Source organism: Pezoporus flaviventris, unplaced genomic scaffold (assembly GCF_033815535.1).
Source record: "Pezoporus flaviventris isolate CSIRO_AGI_PZ_B2104156 unplaced genomic scaffold, CSIRO_AGI_Pfla_v1 ptg000002l, whole genome shotgun sequence".
NCBI lineage: Eukaryota > Metazoa > Chordata > Aves > Psittaciformes > Psittacidae > Pezoporus > Pezoporus flaviventris.
Window position 1 is genome coordinate 28,511,676 of NW_026892550.1, and position 19,924 is coordinate 28,531,599.

The 19,924-nt window shown below is 40.0% G+C and overlaps 1 protein-coding gene across 3 annotated transcripts in view; it reads left to right on the forward strand.

Moving 5' to 3' along the window:
• The first annotated feature begins 1,226 nt into the window (after positions 1-1,226).
• Positions 1,227-19,924, forward strand: part of ZDHHC2 (zinc finger DHHC-type palmitoyltransferase 2) — a 32,761-nt gene continuing 14,063 nt past the window's right edge. For all 3 annotated transcript variants that reach the window (XM_061473202.1, XM_061473194.1, XM_061473211.1), the window contains exons 1-6: positions 1,227-1,424; positions 10,684-10,710; positions 13,294-13,388; positions 16,475-16,595; positions 17,495-17,564; positions 19,179-19,211. In XM_061473202.1, coding sequence (XP_061329186.1) covers positions 1,253-1,424; positions 10,684-10,710; positions 13,294-13,388; positions 16,475-16,595; positions 17,495-17,564; positions 19,179-19,211 — 518 coding nt within the window. In that variant the 5' untranslated portion in view covers positions 1,227-1,252. The remainder of the gene's footprint in view (positions 1,425-10,683; positions 10,711-13,293; positions 13,389-16,474; positions 16,596-17,494; positions 17,565-19,178; positions 19,212-19,924) is intronic.

A 19,924-nucleotide genomic window follows, 5' to 3' on the forward strand; every position in this document is an offset into this window, starting at 1 on the left:
TGTATAATACATAATTCGCCATTATGCAGAATCTGTTCTTAAGCTCTTAAGTTCTTATGTTCAGATCTTTTAACCACATATTCCATCCGTTTCTGTGATAATTATACGAATTACTCCACTTCCTCTTACAATAAGGGGGGGCACAAAGTTTTGCATTACATGAAAATACAGCAGACATATGGTCAACTTCTTTTCCTTTCTCTCCGTTTCATCCTCTGGAACCTGGCAGCACACCTACTATTGTTTTTGTCATATTTTCTCCAGCTTTCTTCCTCCCTCGCAGCCTGTTTCTCAATCAGAGGCAGTTGTACACCTTCCATGCTGTGATTACTTCACTTCAGTCTCCAGTGTGTGGTATTACACACGCCTTTTTTCAAAGTCCAAACACATTTTAACCAAGTTCCTTACTACCTCCCATGCCGCCGGTGCTCTGACAGACTATAGCAGATTGCAGAAATACTACGGGCCATGCTCGGCATTTCTAATTCTGGAACAGTAATTCACCAACACTAAACCGCAGCCTGGGTTTACTATGACATTCCACAGGCATTTCATTACGATGGCCATAACGCTATTCAGGAAGGAGTGAGTCAGCACAACCCTACGCCGCCTTCCCTTGGCCGAACATCTGATGAGCACAGGGCCAGCCACTGCAACCTCAGCGTGACACGACTGCCTGCCACACTTGGCTGCTGTTGTACCTTACTCCGAGACATGATTCGCAAGTGAGGCAGTGCCCTTCTTAACGAGGTGTTTTAAAGTATTTCCATTAAGTATCAACTTATTTTGGAGGTGGAAAAGCTGGAAGAAGCCACAATGGACCTTACAATGGGGGAAGATGTTATGGGTGTCTCCAGCCACCTAATACCCAAGTGCTCCTGCATGTGCTAAGTGCTTGAGGCATGAAACTCATTTTGGAGGGAGCCGAGCTGCCTCAGGGCCCGGACCCCAACTTCAAGGAGTGCGTTCCACTGGTCCCGCTATCACTCATGGGAGGCGGCGGGAAAGTCCCCTTTCCTGACAGGCTCTCGGCCACGGGTCCTGTAGGACCCCGACTGCGGGTGTCGCCCTCCGGGCAGCCCTTCGCCAGCCCGACGCTGCCCGGGAGAAGAGGCGGGCGGGCGGAAAGTGGGAGGAGCGGCCATGCCAGAGAACCCTGTCAGCGCGGGAGGGAGGGGCCGGGCCGGGGCGGGCTCCGGCGGGGTGCGCGGCCGGGGCTCTGCCCCCCGGAGAGAGCGGTCTGGCGGGAGGGATGCGGTGCGGGAAGATGGCGGCAGAGCCGCCGCCGCTTGCAGGCAGGGCGGCGGGCACCTGGGGCGGCGTGCGGCGGCGCTGCCAGCGGCTGCTGTACTGGGTGCCGGTGCTCTTCATCTCCAGCATCCTCTGCTGGTCCTACTACGCCTATGTCACCCAGCTCTGCCTGCGTGAGTGCCGCTGTGGCGGGTCCCGCGGGACGTGGTGGGTGCCGCCGCCGCCCCGGTGCCCCTTTCCCGAGCCCTGCCGGGAGGGCGCAGCCGGAGTCCCGACGCCTGCGCCTGGCTGGACGGGGACGGGGCAGCGGCGTTGTCTGTTGTTTGTCAGCGCCTGGGCGCCACCGCCACGCCCGCGGCTGGGCCGGAAACGGGGCTGGGGCTGGGGCTGGGGTTGTTCTGCCGCTTGCGGCCGGCGGCGGGCCGGGCTGGGCTGCTGGGTTGAGCTGGGCTGGAGACTGGCGGCGGGAGCCCCCACGGGCCGGTCCCCCTGCACGGTCCCCCTGCACGGACGGGGATGCGCTGGGCCTCCGCGCTGCCTCGTGGCCCCCCCGAGCCGCTGTGTGTGCTTCGCACGGGCGTGAGTTCCTCCGTGGCGTTCAGCGGGAGTGACTGATCACACCCTGCCTGAGCATGGGAGGTGGGGACTGTGCCGCAAACTTAGCGCCCCTTCGCTTTCCCTGTGCTGCATGAGGGCACGTACGTTATGTGGTCACATAGACAGACATGTAGGGGTGTTCTGTCAGCTAACCTGGGAGCAGGAACGGGTAACGGGAAATCGCCATGCCCCGCTTCAGTCATCTAGAAAATGCCCAGCTGCCACAACTTCGTGGTCCTTTGGCATCAGCAGCTGGAATTCACCCGGAGTCATCCCGATCGTGCCCCTCGGCTGCTCCGTCTCGTTAGGCAAATAATCGCATACTGGAGACTGGGTGTGATCTGAGTATCTGTGAATTCGAGCAGTCGAGCCAGAAGGATTTACTAAATGACTAGTTTGCTAGGCTGCCTTGAATCAATTCAGTTTCTGTTTCGGTGTATCCTGTAGAAAACATTGTGATTTTTGCATTTGAGTGGGTAATGTACAGCGTACTGATGCTTCATGAGCCCTATATGAATGGCACGAAGGAATACAAATTAGCTGTTGTTTCTCCTTGCTACTGTAGGTGAGGTTCACAGTGACTGTCATTTAGCATGTTTAAGGAACAGCAGTGAGGGGAAAATACCCAACTAAAGCCGAGTGCACTTATGTGCCTGTATAATTTTTGCCAGACTTCAGCTGTTCACGTTGAAAATCTCAGCAGCCTGGTACCTAATTTTGGATTTCCTGGTTGGTTTTTTATATATATATATTTATTTTTTTAACAGAAGAGTTTGATAAAATTCTTGTCCTACAGGTGCTTGGCTGAGCAGTTGAGACATTAAGCAAAAAAATTGATTGCTAAGCCTAGCACCTCTGGTTTGGAGGGAGGTATCAAGACTTGGTGTGGTTCCTACATTGGAGGTGGGCTTTTTATATCTTTGGGTTTTGGTTTGTTTGGGTTTTTTTATTAATGACATTCAAATCTGTTAGTTTTAAATGCTGCTTCTCAACTAGAAACTGGGACTTGGGTTGTGGGAGAAGCTGAATGAGTGAGCCTGGAAAGGGGAGCTGTAAGCTGACACATGGAGGGCAAGAATGGGAGGAAAGTGGCCCTATAGTTAACAGCTGACGTAGTGTATACAGCCCCATAGTGCTTGTGCAGTACAGTAGCCCTGATTCAGGCACTACCGTTTGAGTGATCTACTGTGTTTTTTTTTTATTCTGTGTAATTCTGTATAGCAGAGGAAGATTGTGGTTTTGCTTACGTGAAAGCAGGTACCTCTTAAGGAAGTGGCATGCTCGAAACTTGCTTTAAGCTGTGGTACTATAATTCCTTGAGAACCACTCAAAACAAAAGGTAATGCAATGGGAGGGGAGGAAGAGGGAATCATGGGCCTCTGCTAAAACATCTTCTACTGAGCTCATCTCTATGGACAAAGATGACTTTTGTTCCCTATCTCATCCCTACCCCTTTCCCATTCTGTCTGGCTTACCAGTTTTTTAATTCAGCCTAATAGTTGTCCACAAGTTCCACTAATTCCATATTTTATCTCTATCTGGATGTTTTCCCTCAGTTTTGGCATATTAAGGTAAAATAAACTTACATCTTGTCTTACTGATGACTATTTAGTGTAAACAACAGAAGGAATAGCTGACAACTCTGAGAATGAAAGCCAATGGCAGGAATAGACTGGAAGCATTTCGGCGCTTTGAAGCCAGCCTGTCTACTCAATGCGTTTTTCATTCCCTTAGCACTGATTGCTAAAGAGGATGCATCTAGCTGCTTATTTTACTGAAGCTTACTGTCATTGATGTTAATGATAGAGGGAACAGTGTTAACCATTGTGCAGTAGGACTTTGCAAGGACTTTGCACAGTTGTAAGTTGTAAGCTTTTAATAATGAGAAAGTGTTTCAAATGTAGTATTTTGAATGTGTTTTTTGCAATTTCAACCAAGTGTTTTAAGAGAGAGATTATACATTTTTTTTAGAGAAAGAAAAAGTCTACGAAGATGATCCCTTTCATCCCTAAAGCTGAGTAGTTAAACTACTGAGTAGCATTTTAGAAACAAAAAAAAGTTTTAGAAACAGAAAAAGGAATCCAAAACTTTTAACTGTAGTATTACCATATATAGAGTTCTGTCTCTTTTTGCAGTGGATTCAGTTAAATGCTTGTGCTGCTTTAACCTTTAAGAGAAAAGAGAAGGGTATTGAACACCAGTAAATGGTTGCCTTCTTCATGCTAGTTATAGAATATGGACTTAAATGTGCAAATGAACTGGTTTTAAATCACCTGACTGAGAATTCCTTCTCTAATCCACTTTCATTCTCTTGATTTTGCTGATATTGTCAGCTCACAAGCCCTGTCTGGCAGCAGTAGTTGTCTTTGTCCCCAGAATAACTTTGTGTTTAAAATTAATGAGCCTTTAAGTATGCCTTCCTTTAAAAAAAAAAAAAAAAGAGTGTATTTACAAAACCTGTGGTTACAGATTTATCATTATTCCTCAAAAAAATGGTGAGGAAATTACAGGGATGTACAGTGATTACATTGAACTTTGGTAGCTGAAGCTGCTGAAATTTCAGCCTAGGATATATGGAACAACAGTAGCATGTAGTGCAAACAGAATTATTTCCCCCAGCTCCTACATCCATATGTCTTAGAAAATACATATTTGATTCAGTAAACTATATGCAAACACAATAATTATTCTTATGCTTTCCTTCTTAGATGTATCTCTAACTTGGGTTAATAGATCTATAAGGGACTTGGAGTAGTTTTCCTTTCTTAGATGTATCTCTAACTTGGGTTAATAGATCTATAAGGGACTTGGAGTAGTTTTTCACTCCATGCTTTGGATAAGGTGGAACCAGTAGGTTTTTGCAGTTTCTAGTAGATGTTGGTCAGAAATGTTTTGGACAAACTTGGATGTTGAGATCCTGTTTGGCTTTTTTTTCATTTTCTTGGCAGTTTGTGATTTGGAGTTGCATATAAGAAGGAAAATGGGAAAATTTGACAGTGCTGTGGTAGATGCTTTTAGTGACAATAACGACTGTGCTGATGAACTATGAATATATGTTCAGTTTTTACATGTCACTGATCTTAATTCTAGGGATACGTTTTGCTCCAGGGGGTCCTGTCCAAAAATGCAGCTTGAATTTGTAAGTTGAAGAAGGAAAATAGATTTGCTGTGGAACATACAAATGAACAATAAGCACTTTCTGGCTACTTAAGTGAAGGGAAAGGACAGAAATACTGTCACCTGGTGAGTGGTTTACCCAATTTGGTAAAGAATAAATGACTTCAGCACAGATGAAGAGGTGGACAAGACATTCACAATACAGTCAGAAATGCTCATAAGCTTCATCTCTGGTTTTGGAGTAGAATATGAGACTGAGATCTGGCCACAGCTACCATCAGTGCAGAACAGGAAAATGTGGAATGACATTCAGCTGCTGAAGATGTTAATGATCATGAATGATTTTTGCTGGAGGATCAGATTGATTAGTGCTGAATTAAGGGTTTTGACTCTCTTTAACATCAGTGGAATAGAATTACAGCAGGATAAAAAGCTGCTTAATTCATCACAGTTTAGAGGCAGAATTAATGAGTGCCCTGTAGGCATGGCGCAGTGTCATCAGGGGATCAGAAGCAGAGAAAATATGGAGACAGAAGCTGATGGATAAAAAAACAGGAAGGAAAAAAAAAAAGTGAGGCCCAAGATTTGATCAGCTGGATTTGAGCTCTTTGCTTAGGATGTTCTCCAGATGGATCAAAGGATGAATGGTAATTGCTGCTCATGTCTTGCAATCATGTACAGCTTACATTTGGCTATAGAAGTACATGTACATTGTAATATTGCAGTTGGCAGTTGCCAAATACCAGTTAAATACCCTGTCTGTACTTTGGCTGCTAAGGTAGCAAGAGACTTTGCTCAGTGCGGATTTGATTTTTTTTTTTTTATGCCATAATTTGCAAACACCACATTTTTTTCTGCTTTGAGTTCCCTGGTTACTTTCAGGAAAGCTTCAAAACTGGCAGATGAAGCAAAATAGGCTTCTGCATTTTAGCCAGTAGTATCGCTGTATGTTTCTCAAATTTAATTTAATTTCCTTCTCAAACAAGTGACAGCTGCCATTCTCCACTTATGAAACTGAACTCAAGTCTTTGTTAAGCGTGACTGGTTATCTCTCCATGTAGTGCCTAGTGTACTTACTACCTGCAGGTTTTGTGCCTTGAAATTCAAACCACGGCTTTAAGTTGAAAACATGAGGTCTATGGTGAGGATATAATTGTTAGATAAGATTCTATTTTCAGTTAAAGGTTGAACAGTACTTGATACATAATAACTTCTTGGGTATTCTCAGGGTATATACTTTGTTTGCTAAGAGCAGTCTGGTCAACAGCTTCTTTAGCTTACACTCTTCGGTTAGTCTGTGTGACTTGGAAAGTAAATGGGAGTTTGTAAAGCAGAAAGATGGATCAGTCCTTAGTCATACTCAATCCAAAAGCAGTGGTGTCGTGACCTTAACTAAAAAAGTACCAGATAGCAGCTTGCTGCTGGGTTGGTGTATAGTGGTATAGTTTGCTGGGCACAGGGTTAAGAGGAATTTACTGAAACATTCACAAATACTGTCAAATCCAGATGTATGGGTTATTGATAACTACTTATGCCAACCTTCAGTCTCCCAGAAATATTTCTGTTACTTTTGTCCTGAAGTGAAGAACTGGTGGCAGTCTCCACCTCGTCACTCAGAATCAATGCAAACCACTGCTCTGTCTAGGAAACAGGTAGTTTTTACTGTATGTACTGATTTAATTTTTTTCTAAAGAACTGTTTCAGGCAATGATAGAACACTTGTCACAACTATAAAACACTTTTATGTGTACAGAGAGCTGAGTAAAACTGCATCTATAGATCCGTGTTTCACAGTTTCAAACAACGCTATAAAGATAAAATATGTACTTAGTTTTGTGGATCAGAGCCAAGATGTTAAACTGTACAAAGTTTGAGAGAAACAGCTATTTATAAATGTGGCTGCAGAGTCTCTGAATCAGATGTATCTTATTTTCGCATTCCAAAGTTTTAAATATTTAGCAAATGTACTTAAAATATGGAAGCAAGATTTTGTGTGTCTGCTTTCATCAAAGCTTTAAAAAATTGCTTTCTTCTATCTTTTTTTAATCTAACCATTACATTTAGTATAAGGTTCAGGAGCTTGATTTTGGCTTTAAAAGTAAAGCAAGATTTAATGTTAGAAAATGAATACCAATTCTTTAAGTGAATTTTATCTTCCAAAATCTTTTGGGTTTTGTAGTAGCAATGTGTCTTGCCATGTCTCTAGTTACATGGAGACAAATGCCTTAATTTTTCCAAGAATAAAGATTTCCAGAGAAAATGAGCCACAGTTCAAGAAATGGGAAATCCATTTCTATCACTGAATTAAGGTCTGACCCAGTGCAAGGGGCCTAGCAGTGTGGCTTCTCTTCTTAGCAAACTAATTAGGTGATGAAGTTGTGACTGGCAGGTTTGAGATACTGTGATGCCTCTTTGCTTGCCAGGGCAACATTTCTAATGCTGCATAGCTTTCTCCTGGTGGGGAAGACTACCAGCAAGTGTGGGATGAATTTTCCCAGCTTCTCTGGGTGTCCTTTCCATCCTGGGCTTTTTCCTATCTTTTGTAACACAACTTTCTGTCCTCAGTCATTATTGATTTTTGCAAACATAGGCTGTTCAGCAGCACTGACTACTCAATTTGCTGTTCCTGTTTCTGGCTGCCTGGGGCTTGGGGTAGCAGGGAATGATGTTTCTGGCTCAGAAAATTGGCATCTACGTTGGCTGAAGTTCTGCATATGTCCTAGCCTGATCCCTAATTCTGATGAGCACTGTCTGCAAGTTGTGTAATGAAACAGAGAGGCTCTAATTATGTGATAGTCTGCTAGTACTGAACTGTAAAGGGCATCCTGATGCTTTAGCTGTGGAAGGCTGATTCTTAATGAATGCAGTATCTCAGCCGAACAGAGCTGTAACTTTGTAATGACTTCTGGAGGACAGGTCATGGTTTTATAATTATCTCCGAGTACACAAGAGTATCATTCCATGTTTCTCTCAGAGTGTTACCTTGTTTTCTCCCAGATTGTAGAAATTGCTTAATGGTTAGGATTGGTGTGTCATTGGTGCGTATTTTAAGCTATTGTAGACATAAATGCTTTTTACCCTTATTATTCATATGCTACTTGACTACTAGTGAGTGAATTCGCAACATTTAAGCTGATATTAAGGACAGGATGCACAGCCTGACCTACTTTTCTGTACGCTATCAGCAGTGAATATAACCCCTTGCAAGAGAAATTAGAAAACTGCCAGAAATATTAGTATAAATGATTCACAGAAGACTATAAGATTGAATATTATTGAGTAATATAGCAAATCTGTATTGCTGAATCTACTGAAAAATATAAAATTTGGTTTAAATAAATACATCAGGTGTGCTGTTCAGAAGGCAGGGAAAATAGCAAATGTTTCTTTGCTCAAATCCAAGATTAGAGGAGTTCTTTCATGTTAGAAAATTACTTTCCATGTTTTTTTGTTAAGCAGCTCAGCCAGTCTCCTCATGAACACCAGTTGCTGTAAGTGTGGAGAAAAAAGATGGTAAGATTGAAGATGCTGGCATCTCTTCAACCTTGTCTTTTCTGCGTTAGTCTCTTACACTTTGTAACTCAGGAGTGTATCAAGTAATTTTGAGTTATACTCAGGTGCTAGAAGACATTAAAATGACAAGGTGTATAAAAAAAAAAATAAAGGGTTCTCACTCTGCTGGGATTAACTTGCGTCTTTGGGCACTTAAGTTTTAGCTTTCATGGTCTGCAGCTTCTGACTGTCAGGAACATATGGCTTCTAAGCTAGATACTACAGAAGGTGAAAAGGCAGTCTGCCGAGCAGGTACAGACCCCGAAGAGAGGGCAGAAATTGTGAAGTGGGCTTGCAGCCAGGTAGAAATCTGAATTTGGATTTTTTAGTTGTATTAGTCCTTTTACATTTTCCACGTCTGTAAGTAAAGCCTCAAAACACATCCATTAATACATTTTATGTAAGGTTGGAGGTGTGTGCGTGAAACATGACAACTGCTTTCACAGCAATGTTCTGTGCCATTCCCTTGTTAAGAGAGAAAAATATCACAAATCATTGTGAAAGGTTGATGGATTGTATTTTGAAACTGGTGATTCTGCAATGTATGCTTGGCTGTGGCTTTTTAATTAGCAAAGAGCAGTTATTCCAAGCAGACTGGCAAAATTTCTGCACACCTTGCGGACCATACCAAGTGGAGAAATTAAGATCAGAATTTGAGAAGTGGCTAGTTTGTCCTGTCAGAGAGCTCCAGCACCTTTAAATTACACATCAGCTCTAAAGATGTCTCCTGGTTTTTTGCCAGTGAATGACTATTTGCTTACAATTTTACAGTTCTCGCACATTATTGTACTGTAGCATCTTTGCTCCTCAGATTTAAATGTGTATGCATATTCCCTCAGCTTCTCTCTAGGGGTTGTCTAGATAGATTTAGCTTATCAAGCTCTAAAGACTTCTCTTAGCTGAACTAGAAAACTGAGAGCAGTCCCCAGGCTGTGTCGTTGCAGGGGGTTGTTTCTTTACAGGTGCATGACTTTGCCCTTGTTGAATTTCCTAAAGGTGCTGTTGGCCCATTCCTTCAGCTTCTCTGGGTCTTCTGGGTGGCAGTCCTGCACACAGGCATATCAGCTGGTGTCCCAATACGGTGTCATCTGTAACCCTGATAAACGTTCACCCTTCCAGAGCATTAGTTAAGGTGTTGAACAGCACTGGTTCCACGGTACATCCTTACATTGTGCAAGATATACTTAAATAGTGACTTTCACTCTGTTAACATGCCTAAGTTTAATACATCAGAATAGGACAGTATGGCTGCTTGGCCTTTCAGTAGGAGTTGCCTTGTGCCTGCTGTTTGAAGAGCAGCCTTGTGTAGCCATTTTTATTAGGACAGCAAGAGGGGATGAGAAATCCATACAGCTACTGTCCTCTTGCTCGCAGTTGTAGGTGCCTGTATGTTACAGTTTGTAGGCTGCTTAACTGGGATGCTCAGATGTGTGGTTTGGATGGAGAGGGAAGAGCACCATGATGTTTTTGCTCACTTGGGAGTTTCCAATCTCTCTGAGTTATCTGTTGTGGGGAGGCCATTTTTTAAATATGACTGAAGGTGGAATATAGGTGTAAAAAAAAATAAAAAAATAAAAAAAAAGATCTATTCTCGGTAATAAATACCGTGACTGATACATGATAACTGTGTACTTCACTCCATGACTGACATACATGCACCTCTGTTACTATCCCCAAATCCTGTAATGTATGCAGTTTCTTGACGGAAATGCAGCTTTTGTCTGCTTCGGTTTTTTATGCCTTGGAGGTCTAAGGTATCACTGAGTATTGCTGCGAAACTACTTCTCGAGTCCGACACCTCTGCCTCAAGAGCATAACGTATGGAAACAGTAAAGCCTGTACAGCTGCAGTTAAAGAAATAACTGTTCCGCAGAGGTGTCTTTTCTTGGGTTAGACTTGGGTAACTTCAGCTAGATGGAGATGCTAGTATTCAGGAGCTTGGCCTAAAAATGGGAACCAAAAAACCTGATAAGCAGTTGGCATTGTCTACCTATTCTTGCCATGAATGTACACAGCATAAAAGCTAGATAGTGTGTGGCCTTAAGCTTGTATGTTTTAGTGATTGCTCTCCCCACTTTCGTTGAAAAAGAGACGTTTAAAATACTCAGTTACGTCATTTGTTACTTAAACACCATTTTTACTCTGTCCTTTTTTCTTATTTTCCAGTGACAATGACAAATATTGGAGAAAAAGGTAAGTTGATTTTTATTAGCTGTTTATAAGTGGAATTCATATATCAGGGTAGTTTACTAGTAGAATTGAGATACAGATCTAACCTGTTCCAAGTAAGTGTACTTTTTTGTATTCCTCAGCTTCTCTTACTATCCTGCTCTTCCTGAATATTGCTTTTGCTATTCCAAATCGAGATTTTAAAAAAATTAGAACTTTTAACTCTACTTACTGGCTTTCTGAAGTGTCAGCTAAAATAATCCTTATATTCTGTTTTTCAAATTTTTCATTCAGAACAAGTAAAGCTCTTGTAAAACCAGGACTTCTGAAGATGAGCAGTGTTTGTGCAGAGTGCAACATACTTAAATGGCTGGTTATTTTTTTCTGCATTTCTTCTGTCTTTGAAGAAACAGAAGCCTTCAGATGCATAACTTTTTCAGAAGATAATAAAACTGCCTGATTAGCTGTCATTAGAGTTTGTACCCCAAGGATGTAGCATGTTTAGATTGCTTTTCCAGATGCTGTTTTAATACCACAGCACAAAATGGCAATGTGAAGTGTGGTGCTATGAAGGTTTTGCAGGAAAGAGTTGGGACTTAAGAGGCAAACTGTATGCATTTTACATTTGCGTAATTCCAGCACGTTTTACTGTGTCATTGGTGACTCCCTCACTTCTAAGTATTTACTAATTAAAAGACCCATTGGAGCAGCTGGTGGGCCAGGGTCACTGTGGTGCAGGGAAACTGGTAGATAGGTAATCTGGGAGAAGTGATTGATCAGGACCTGGGCCAAGTCGGAGAACTGAGGTGCATGAGTGAACAAGAAGAGCTTAGATCTTGTGCAGACTTTAAAGGGGAAACATGGGGTAATGTCTTCAGGCTAAAATTTTGTCTTCCTCCCGCAGTCTGAGTTTTTTAGTGTATGAAAAGGAATTTTCTTATCAGTTACCATTATTCTCACAACAATAAAATATTGATGCAGATTAGCAAATGCATAGGGAACAGAACTGATGTAACTTGCCCTACCTTTCTCTCAGTGCCATGAATATACTGTTGTTTAAAAAAATACTGATTTAGTTTGAATAAATCAGGGTGGGTTTTTTTAGTTTTGGTAAAAACGCAGACTGTTCCTGCCAGATGCTTGTGCAATAACCAGATGGTCAATTAATGTATTATGCTAGATGAGGAGTCCAGTTCCATTGCTTACTTATATCGATGAGATTTTTTTTTTTTTTCAGTTTATAGACATGGCATATGGCTCTTTTCCCCTGTCATCCCAAAAGCTCTCTGCAGGGTTGCTCCATATTCTGTTAGCTTTTGTGTATTATTTTTTAACTGCCTAGTGAATAAGAATAAATATTTACTGTGTTTCTGCTTTTTTTGAGTAAACAAACTTCAACACCAGAAACGTTTATTCAGTGTTACTTTTGAGACAAAATTACAAAACCCAAGAACATACTGACCTACCCTTCCTGCATTTATACACCTTATCATACATGTGTTACAGAAAGTTCTCTAGCACTGAATATCATTATGTATGTGAAAACATGGGCTAACCATACAAGGGCAGTATTTCAGATTGTGTAGTGAAAGTACACAACTTTCCCTTTATGATTTTTTTTTTTTTATGATGAATTTACACAAGTTGTATAAAGGCTATTTGACCACATAGCCACATATAACCTTGAGCTGTCTACAATCTGAGTTCATCTGTACAGCAGAGAAATAGTATTTTTGACTGTTGCTGACCTAGCTGTCCTCTATTTGCTGCTTCTCTGCCTGAGTAGAAAAAAAATCCAACTAAATAATCTTTCTTGTGTGCTAGAGCAAGTTTGTCATGGGATACAAGTATTGGGTTTACTGTAATGACTTGCTTGGTACAGTGAGAGATTTTAAATGGAAACACCTATCCATCCACGGCAGGCTCTTTGGAAAAGATGTTACCTTCTGTATTCTAGTAAAACAACTCATTATGGTAGGTGTTGAGTGGCATCTATTAAAAAAAATCAAAGAATAAATCACTGGCTATGAAGAATGTCAAGTAGTGAGTGAATGTTTCAATTTAAAGAACCTGCAAGTTTTTTAAAACCACCCTACTCCCTCCTAAAAATCTAGAAAAACAGGATAACTGGTTATAGTTACTGCTCAGGTATCATATGCATAGCCACTCGAAGACTCCCTTTTCTGTGGTCATTGTTTAGGTAGCTATACTTCCTTTTGTGGGATTTGAGGGTTTTGGTTTGGTTTTTTTTTCTTTTGCATGGCTAGATGTACCTATACATGTTTTATAAAACTAAAAAAGAGGTACATCAGTTAAGTAGGATTTAACAAATGCATAAATGCTTGCTAAATAATTATGGAGCTCCCATAGGCTATTAACTGTTCCCCTCGAACTTTTGTAATGTATGTAGCCTGTATCATGACTTTCCCCACAAATTGTCTGTTTGTCTCATGTAAAGTTGCAGTGCAGTATTTTTGTTGTTAAGCTTTTGCAGAGGCTCTATTTACATCTGTTAGAGTCACTATCTGTGATATATATAGCAGCCATTTGTAAGTACTATAGTATCACTGGTCTGTTTGTATTAATTCTGTTCCTTTTTGGTTTTAGTTGTGTGCCTGGTTGCTTACCACATATTTTTCATGCTGTTCGTCTGGTCATATTGGAAAACAATCTTTACGCTACCAATGAATCCTTCAAAAGAAGTAAGATAAACTTCACTTTTGTTTCTGAAGTAGCCTGCTCAAATGCCTGATTTAGTAGTTTTTGAATATCTTAGGCTCTGATCTCATGTAGTTTTATGCTGTAGAAAATACAGATGGTCGTTAGAGCTGCTCAATAGCAGTAAGTCATATTGCAAAGAGCATAATGACCAAGACAAAAAAAAAATCACACCTTCTCTAAGTTTTAAAGGTTTTTGAATTGCTTTGTAAAATTACATTGTATTTATGATACTAAGAAGAAAAAAGCTCTCCACTTGAAAAATCAGAGTTGCTCAAACTAGCAGCTTAAATCTTTGAATGGGGCACAAAATTGATTTCTCTGTGTTTAAGGCATATTACCTGTCAGCATCTGTCTGTTGTCCTCTGAGTTAGAACTTCTTCCCCATCTGTTTTGGTACAAAGGAATTTGAGGGTTGTGACATGAGCACACAAACAGGTAAGCTAATGCTGGGAAGTCACAGCTGGCTAGGCAGGAAGAGGAGCTAGTGTAGAACAGCTGCATGGAAAAGAGGTCTGAGTAAACCCATACCCCAAGTCGAAGTCCAGCTAGTTTAGAAGTGTTAAAGAAGGAGGATCAAGTTGTCTTGGAGCATATTAATACACAAAACTGAGTTTAACATAATGTATCCTCAAGATAATTGCTGTTAGTACTGTATTGGCTTTTTAAATTATTTTAATTTCATGTTCTTTCTAACATAAAAAAAAAAAAAAAGAAAAAAAAAAACAAAACACACCAAACCCAAAACTGTCAATAACCTTGATGAAAATCCTCCCCATGCATCTTGGTACAACCAGCACACCTTTTTAGCCTTTTCTGTCCTGTCTTTGTACAGGTACCCCACAGTCATCAGTAGGTGCATTGTCAGACAACCTCTGAGGTCAAGAATCTTCATTCTGTGGCTAGTCTGGATTTTGAAATATCCACAAAGCCAGTGCTTATTTTGGCATGGACTTGCAACTGCAGTTTCTATAACTACTACACCAACACAAAATAAATAGCTTGTGATTTCTGCTGTCTGTTGTGTGGAAGTTCTTTTCTGAATAGTTTTTATTCACTAATAAAATACATAATTGTGGAAACAAGTAGATAATTCAAAGTAATTGGCATCTTCCTTGAATTTCACACTGCAGTCTTTACTACAGCTTGGGGCAGAGAGGAGTGAAATAAATTAAGAACCCATTTCATTTGGTAATTGCAGCAAAGTATGTGTATGTATATGGTGAGTGTAGTGATAATTAGAAGGGTTTTCAAATCACTGGGTTGATGCCAGTAAAAGACTTCCAAAACATTTTGACAAATCCTTAGTAATTACAGTGGATTTCAAAGCTGTCATACAATGCTATTGGAGAACTTAAAATGGGATATTTTAATATTGAAGTTGGGTAATAGCAGTGTATGGTGTTTCTGTGTTCTTTGAATTTACACAATGTTGCTGGCAATAAGTGACATCCTTGTTGTTCCGTGTCTTTTTCCTGATGTAGTAGGGCAGAAGTCTGTAAATGAACTGCTGTACCAACTATAGCAAATACTTGTTTGAAGGCTGAAAACACAGATTTTATGTTTTCTTTTAATGGATACTGCAGGTGATGCAAACCATGCAGCCTGTACATTTCTTTTCAAGCTTATTTCAACTTCATACACATATGAAAACCTCTACAGTTCCAGCTGCAGTTTCTCTTAGAGAGACTTTGAGGGACTTCACTTTAGTGTGTGCCATTCTGTACCTGTATGGCTCATTAGCTGTATACAATCATTGTATGAAGGTGGGAGAGAAGGTGGTTTCCCAGGCAGGAAGGTTTTGTAGACTTAGGACAACTCTGAGAACCAATACAAAGTGATGGTACAATAGCTCCATGTACATCAAACAGGGCGCATTGCAAAAATAAAGTATTCTGACTCGAGTTTCTGCAGTGAGAAATCCTATGTATCCCAATATAAATGAGTTCAGGTGTTAGCAAGAGTGTGTTCTTCCTAGGGAAAAAAACAAAAGGTGTCTTGAGAAACTGATGCTAAATAGAGAAGCTCCAGCTTCTGCTGGAAGATTGTGAGCCTTGTTAGGAAGGTAAAGTGGTGCCTTCTCTGTGTAGGGGAGAACAGGCTGCTAACTGTATGTTTGTCTGCTTTCTTAGTTTTGCATGCATCACTTCGATTTAGGGGAGGAAAAATATTACAATGATTAGACTTTCTGTAGACATAAATGCTATGCAGAGGTCTTCTATTTCTAGTACAGGTTAGACACATCCATATTTGGCAGGAAAAGTGGTAGTTTTTTCAGTGGTGATTTTGTATCCTGTTTCTCTGGTAGAGAAAGTTTGGCATCTCCCATTTCTTGAAGCTATAGCGAAAGCTGACTATGTTGCTGTGTTGCAGAGGACTTAAGAGCGTAGGGAATTTGGACGGTGTCATGTATATTGTGCATCTCTTTCAGTAATTTTACGCTCTCAGTTTTTATTAGAGCAATGTTTGTTGTGGCCATTTTTGGCAGCGACATAAGTTGTCCTTTTATGCAAGAAGATGTTAAGTGGTTATTCTGTCATACAGGATACCCATCTCTTCCTTCTGTCAGCCACTCTCTGAAGTAAAAACACATTCTAACAGCTGGTGAAGAGAACAGCAAGTCTCCAGTGGGAAAGAATAAAAAGGAAAATAGGAAACACCGGAAGATAAATTAAAGCTATGTTTTGTGCTATTACTAGTAGTGTATTTTCTTTCAGTTAAAGACTGGTATCTAGCTTATATTAACTATGCAATATTTAGTATTACGGAAGTAAATTAACTCACCTTTCAAAGGAATGGTAAGCGCTTGAGCCTCTTCTTGAACAGTGATGCTTATTACTTCTGGAAACATTCAGCATTGCATCAATACCAAATCAGAAGCAATTCTAATTTTGTCTTTAGTTGTCATAAACTAAATTAGGGGTCTTAAGAACACTGGGTTATTCGCTGTAGTACCTTATATGTGCTGCAAATTCATCATTATGAAATGAATATTTACTTCTCTTTACATCTCTGCAGATACTTAACTTGGAATTTGCTAACATATCTTTAATTTTAAAAATTATTCCAGTTTCATCTATCATATTCAGACAAGGAATCCCTAGAGAGGGAGCCTAGAGGTGAATCCCAGCAAGAAGTCTTAAGACGGGCAGCCAAGGATCTTCCTATTTATACACGGACAATGTCTGGAGGTAAGTAGGTATTCAGGAGACCACTAAAGGCAGGTGTCTTGATGTATTACCTAAGCTAATTAAATAAAAAAACCCAAAGGTTTGGATTGTAGGGAAGATCTGCTTTTCATACTTTATAAAATAAATAAAGTGACCCAAGAACTTAATTATAACTTTATACAGGTACATTAATTAAGTGGAAACATTGTTGGAAAGTAAATTGCTGCATATGATTTAGGATTTTAAAGTGGATTGACAATGCCTTGCTAAATGTTTGCAAACTGACATTAACAAATAGCTTGTAATACTAACTGTAGAAGAGGCTGTAGCAGTCATTAACTGCATTGATTTCTTCATAGGTTTAAAAAAAACAAAAAAATAAATCACTGCATGTCATGTATAGCTAGATAGATCACAGTAACAAACTTGGTGTTTTACTTGCTGGTTGTTTGGTTGCAAGGACAAACTAAGTTAATGTTAACCTTCTGATACTGTAGATTTGTAAATGCTGGCTATCTAAACAAATCCAGGAGATAATCTCATATAGTGAATTAAAGCTGTTAGAATAATAGCTTAAAATAGCCATATTGTTGAACAGTTTTTAAAGGTTTTCCCATCTAGTAGAGGTTTTGTGTGCGAGTTTTGTTGATTCATTGGGATTTTTTGCCGAGCTGAGGGGTTTGGAAGAAAGAGCTTGATTAGCATGATTAGCAGAGATTGCAAAAACTGAACTTTTTTGGGTGCACTCTGACAGATTCAGCATTGCAAGTACTTACAGAATGCAACTGTTTCTGACCATGCTGAAATGTTTTCTTGGGGGTTCTGCTGGGCTGAGCTGCTAGTATTTACTTTGTGCAGACCTCAGGAATCAAGATGTGTAACTGTACATTGAAATCTAATCTTGGAACTTTTTCCTTTAGCAATCAGATACTGTGACAGATGCCATCTTGTAAAACCAGACCGTTGCCATCACTGCTCTGTATGCGACAAGTAAGAAAATATTTTAAATGTTTTTTTTCTGAAGTAGTGGATTTTTTTTTTTTTTTTTTTTTTTTGACACAGAGCCTTTATACTTTATGCATAGATTTTTCAGGTTTAATGTTTTGGCATATGAGCTTTTTATTTTCCCCTTAGAATTGTTTCAGACTTAATTTTTATTTAGTTACTTTTAGGGAAGTCTGTAACTTACTCTAATTCATTTGATGGCTTTCTTGATGCCAGCATCGATTACATGGTCTTATACATTCTTTACGTAATGGCTAAAATGGTGAATATTAATAAAGAACTTTCCTTAAGAATGTAACCAAAAATAGCTGATAAACAAAAATTTGCTTCTTTTGTTGGAATCTGAATATCACTACCCATCTCAATCTAATCATGATGTCACTTGCATCTTATCTGAGGTAATAAACTTAATATCCTGTTTTTCATTGGATAACTTGCAGGGGGTTTTTTTTGTTTGTTTGGTTGTTTTTTTGTTGCTTTTTTTTAAGGAAAGAAACAACCAAGCATCCCCCATTTCTAACTGAAGTCATAAAATACAAGTTTTGTTTGTCTAACACAAAAGGAAGTTCATGGCGATGCTCCCCAGAAGTCTAATTGCTTTCTAATTTAATGTTTCTTTTGGCTGTTCTTCAGTCTGACCTCTGTCCATTTAGCTTGAGTGTCTGTGTGGTTCTCCACTCTTGCCCTCAGTGATTTAAATTTCTAACTTTAGAGAAGGGGCTTCCTCAGTGATTGATTTATTCTTAGCTTTAAGGCTGTTCCAGGAGCTCTTCAGCTGATAATGCATCAGACCTCTCAACATGGTTGTGAAGCAGAGATGACTTTCCTTTTGTCTAGCAAAACAGCTGAGGCACTGAAAGAGTAGTTGAGCTGAGGCAGAAGGAGGATCTTGGTTGTGCTGTATGGGATGTGGTCGTAAGACAAAAGCATTCTCATGTCTGAGCAGGGTGGAGAAAAAGGATGACCTGTGTTATCCTATGAAATGTGAGTAATTTGCAGAAGGCTATTAGTAAATAAATTTTGCAGAATACCTTGATTTACCTTACCTTGTCACAATTCACTTAAGTCAGTTACATTTGATTTTCTTTTGCATGTTTTATTCATGGAGGGTGATTAATTGAAAAAATGTTTGGGTTTTTTCATACAAGGTAAGTTCTTAAAAACCTTGTGTGCATCTGTATATATTTCTAGAAAAGCAAACCGTATACTTGGAAATAGATTTAGATGTATCACTAAGTATATAATAATTGAACTAGCCTAGTTTCTAAGTCTCTGCCAGACAATAAACAACAGTTGAAAAACCTATTCAGAATGAAGACCAAATCCTGAAGTTGAAGTTACAGGCTGTGTTTTCTTAAATGACTACGCTCTTGACAGAACAAGTGTTATGAGTTTGGGTTACCTCCAGTTTACTTTTAGGTAAACTATATTATCTGAATTTAAATAGATACCATTTAAAATAGATTAGGTAACCAGTAGTACGTATGGGAAGTTCTTAGTCTGTATGTGAATAATTTAAATCTGACATGTAACTGTGCATCTGACTTTTTTTTTTCCTTGCCTTTTGCTATGCTTTGAATTCTGTTGGGGTTTTTTAAGATGCATTTTGAAAATGGATCACCATTGCCCTTGGTAAGTGTACTATTGGCTTTCCTTTTTTTCTTCATGATTTTGTAAATTCTTGAGGGGCCTGTTTATGAAGGTGATGCTTCACTGTTCCTGCAGTTAGATGCTTATGTGAAGTTACTGGTCTTTCAGGACTATTGCAGTGTCGTGGTTTAAGCCCAGCCAGTAATTCAGAACCACGCAGCTGCTCGCTCACTCCCCTGCTTCGTCCCCCTGCTCCTGGAGGGATGGGGAGGAGATTTGAAAGAATGTAACTCCCACGGGTTGAGATAAGAACAATCCAGTAACTAAGGTATAACACAAAACCACTGCTGCTGCCACCAATAATAATAATGATAAGGGAAATAACAAGGGAAGAGAATACAACTGCTCACCACCCACCAACAGATACACAGTCTGACCCAAGCAGCGATCTAGCCCTTCCGGGTAACTGCCCCCCAGTTTATATACTGGGCATGATGTGCTGCGGTATGGAACACCTCTTTGGCTAGTTTGGGTCAGGTGTCCTGTCTCTGCTTCCTCCTGGCTTCCCCTCCTCCCTGGCAGAGCATGAGACTCAGGAAGTCCTTGGTCAGAGTAAGCATTACTGAACAGCAACTAAAAACATCAGTGTTATCAGCACTGTTCCCAGGCTGAAAGTCAAAAACACACACTGCACCAGCTAGTAAGAAGGAAAAAAAAATGACTGCTACTGCTGAACCCGGGACATGGAGTTATTT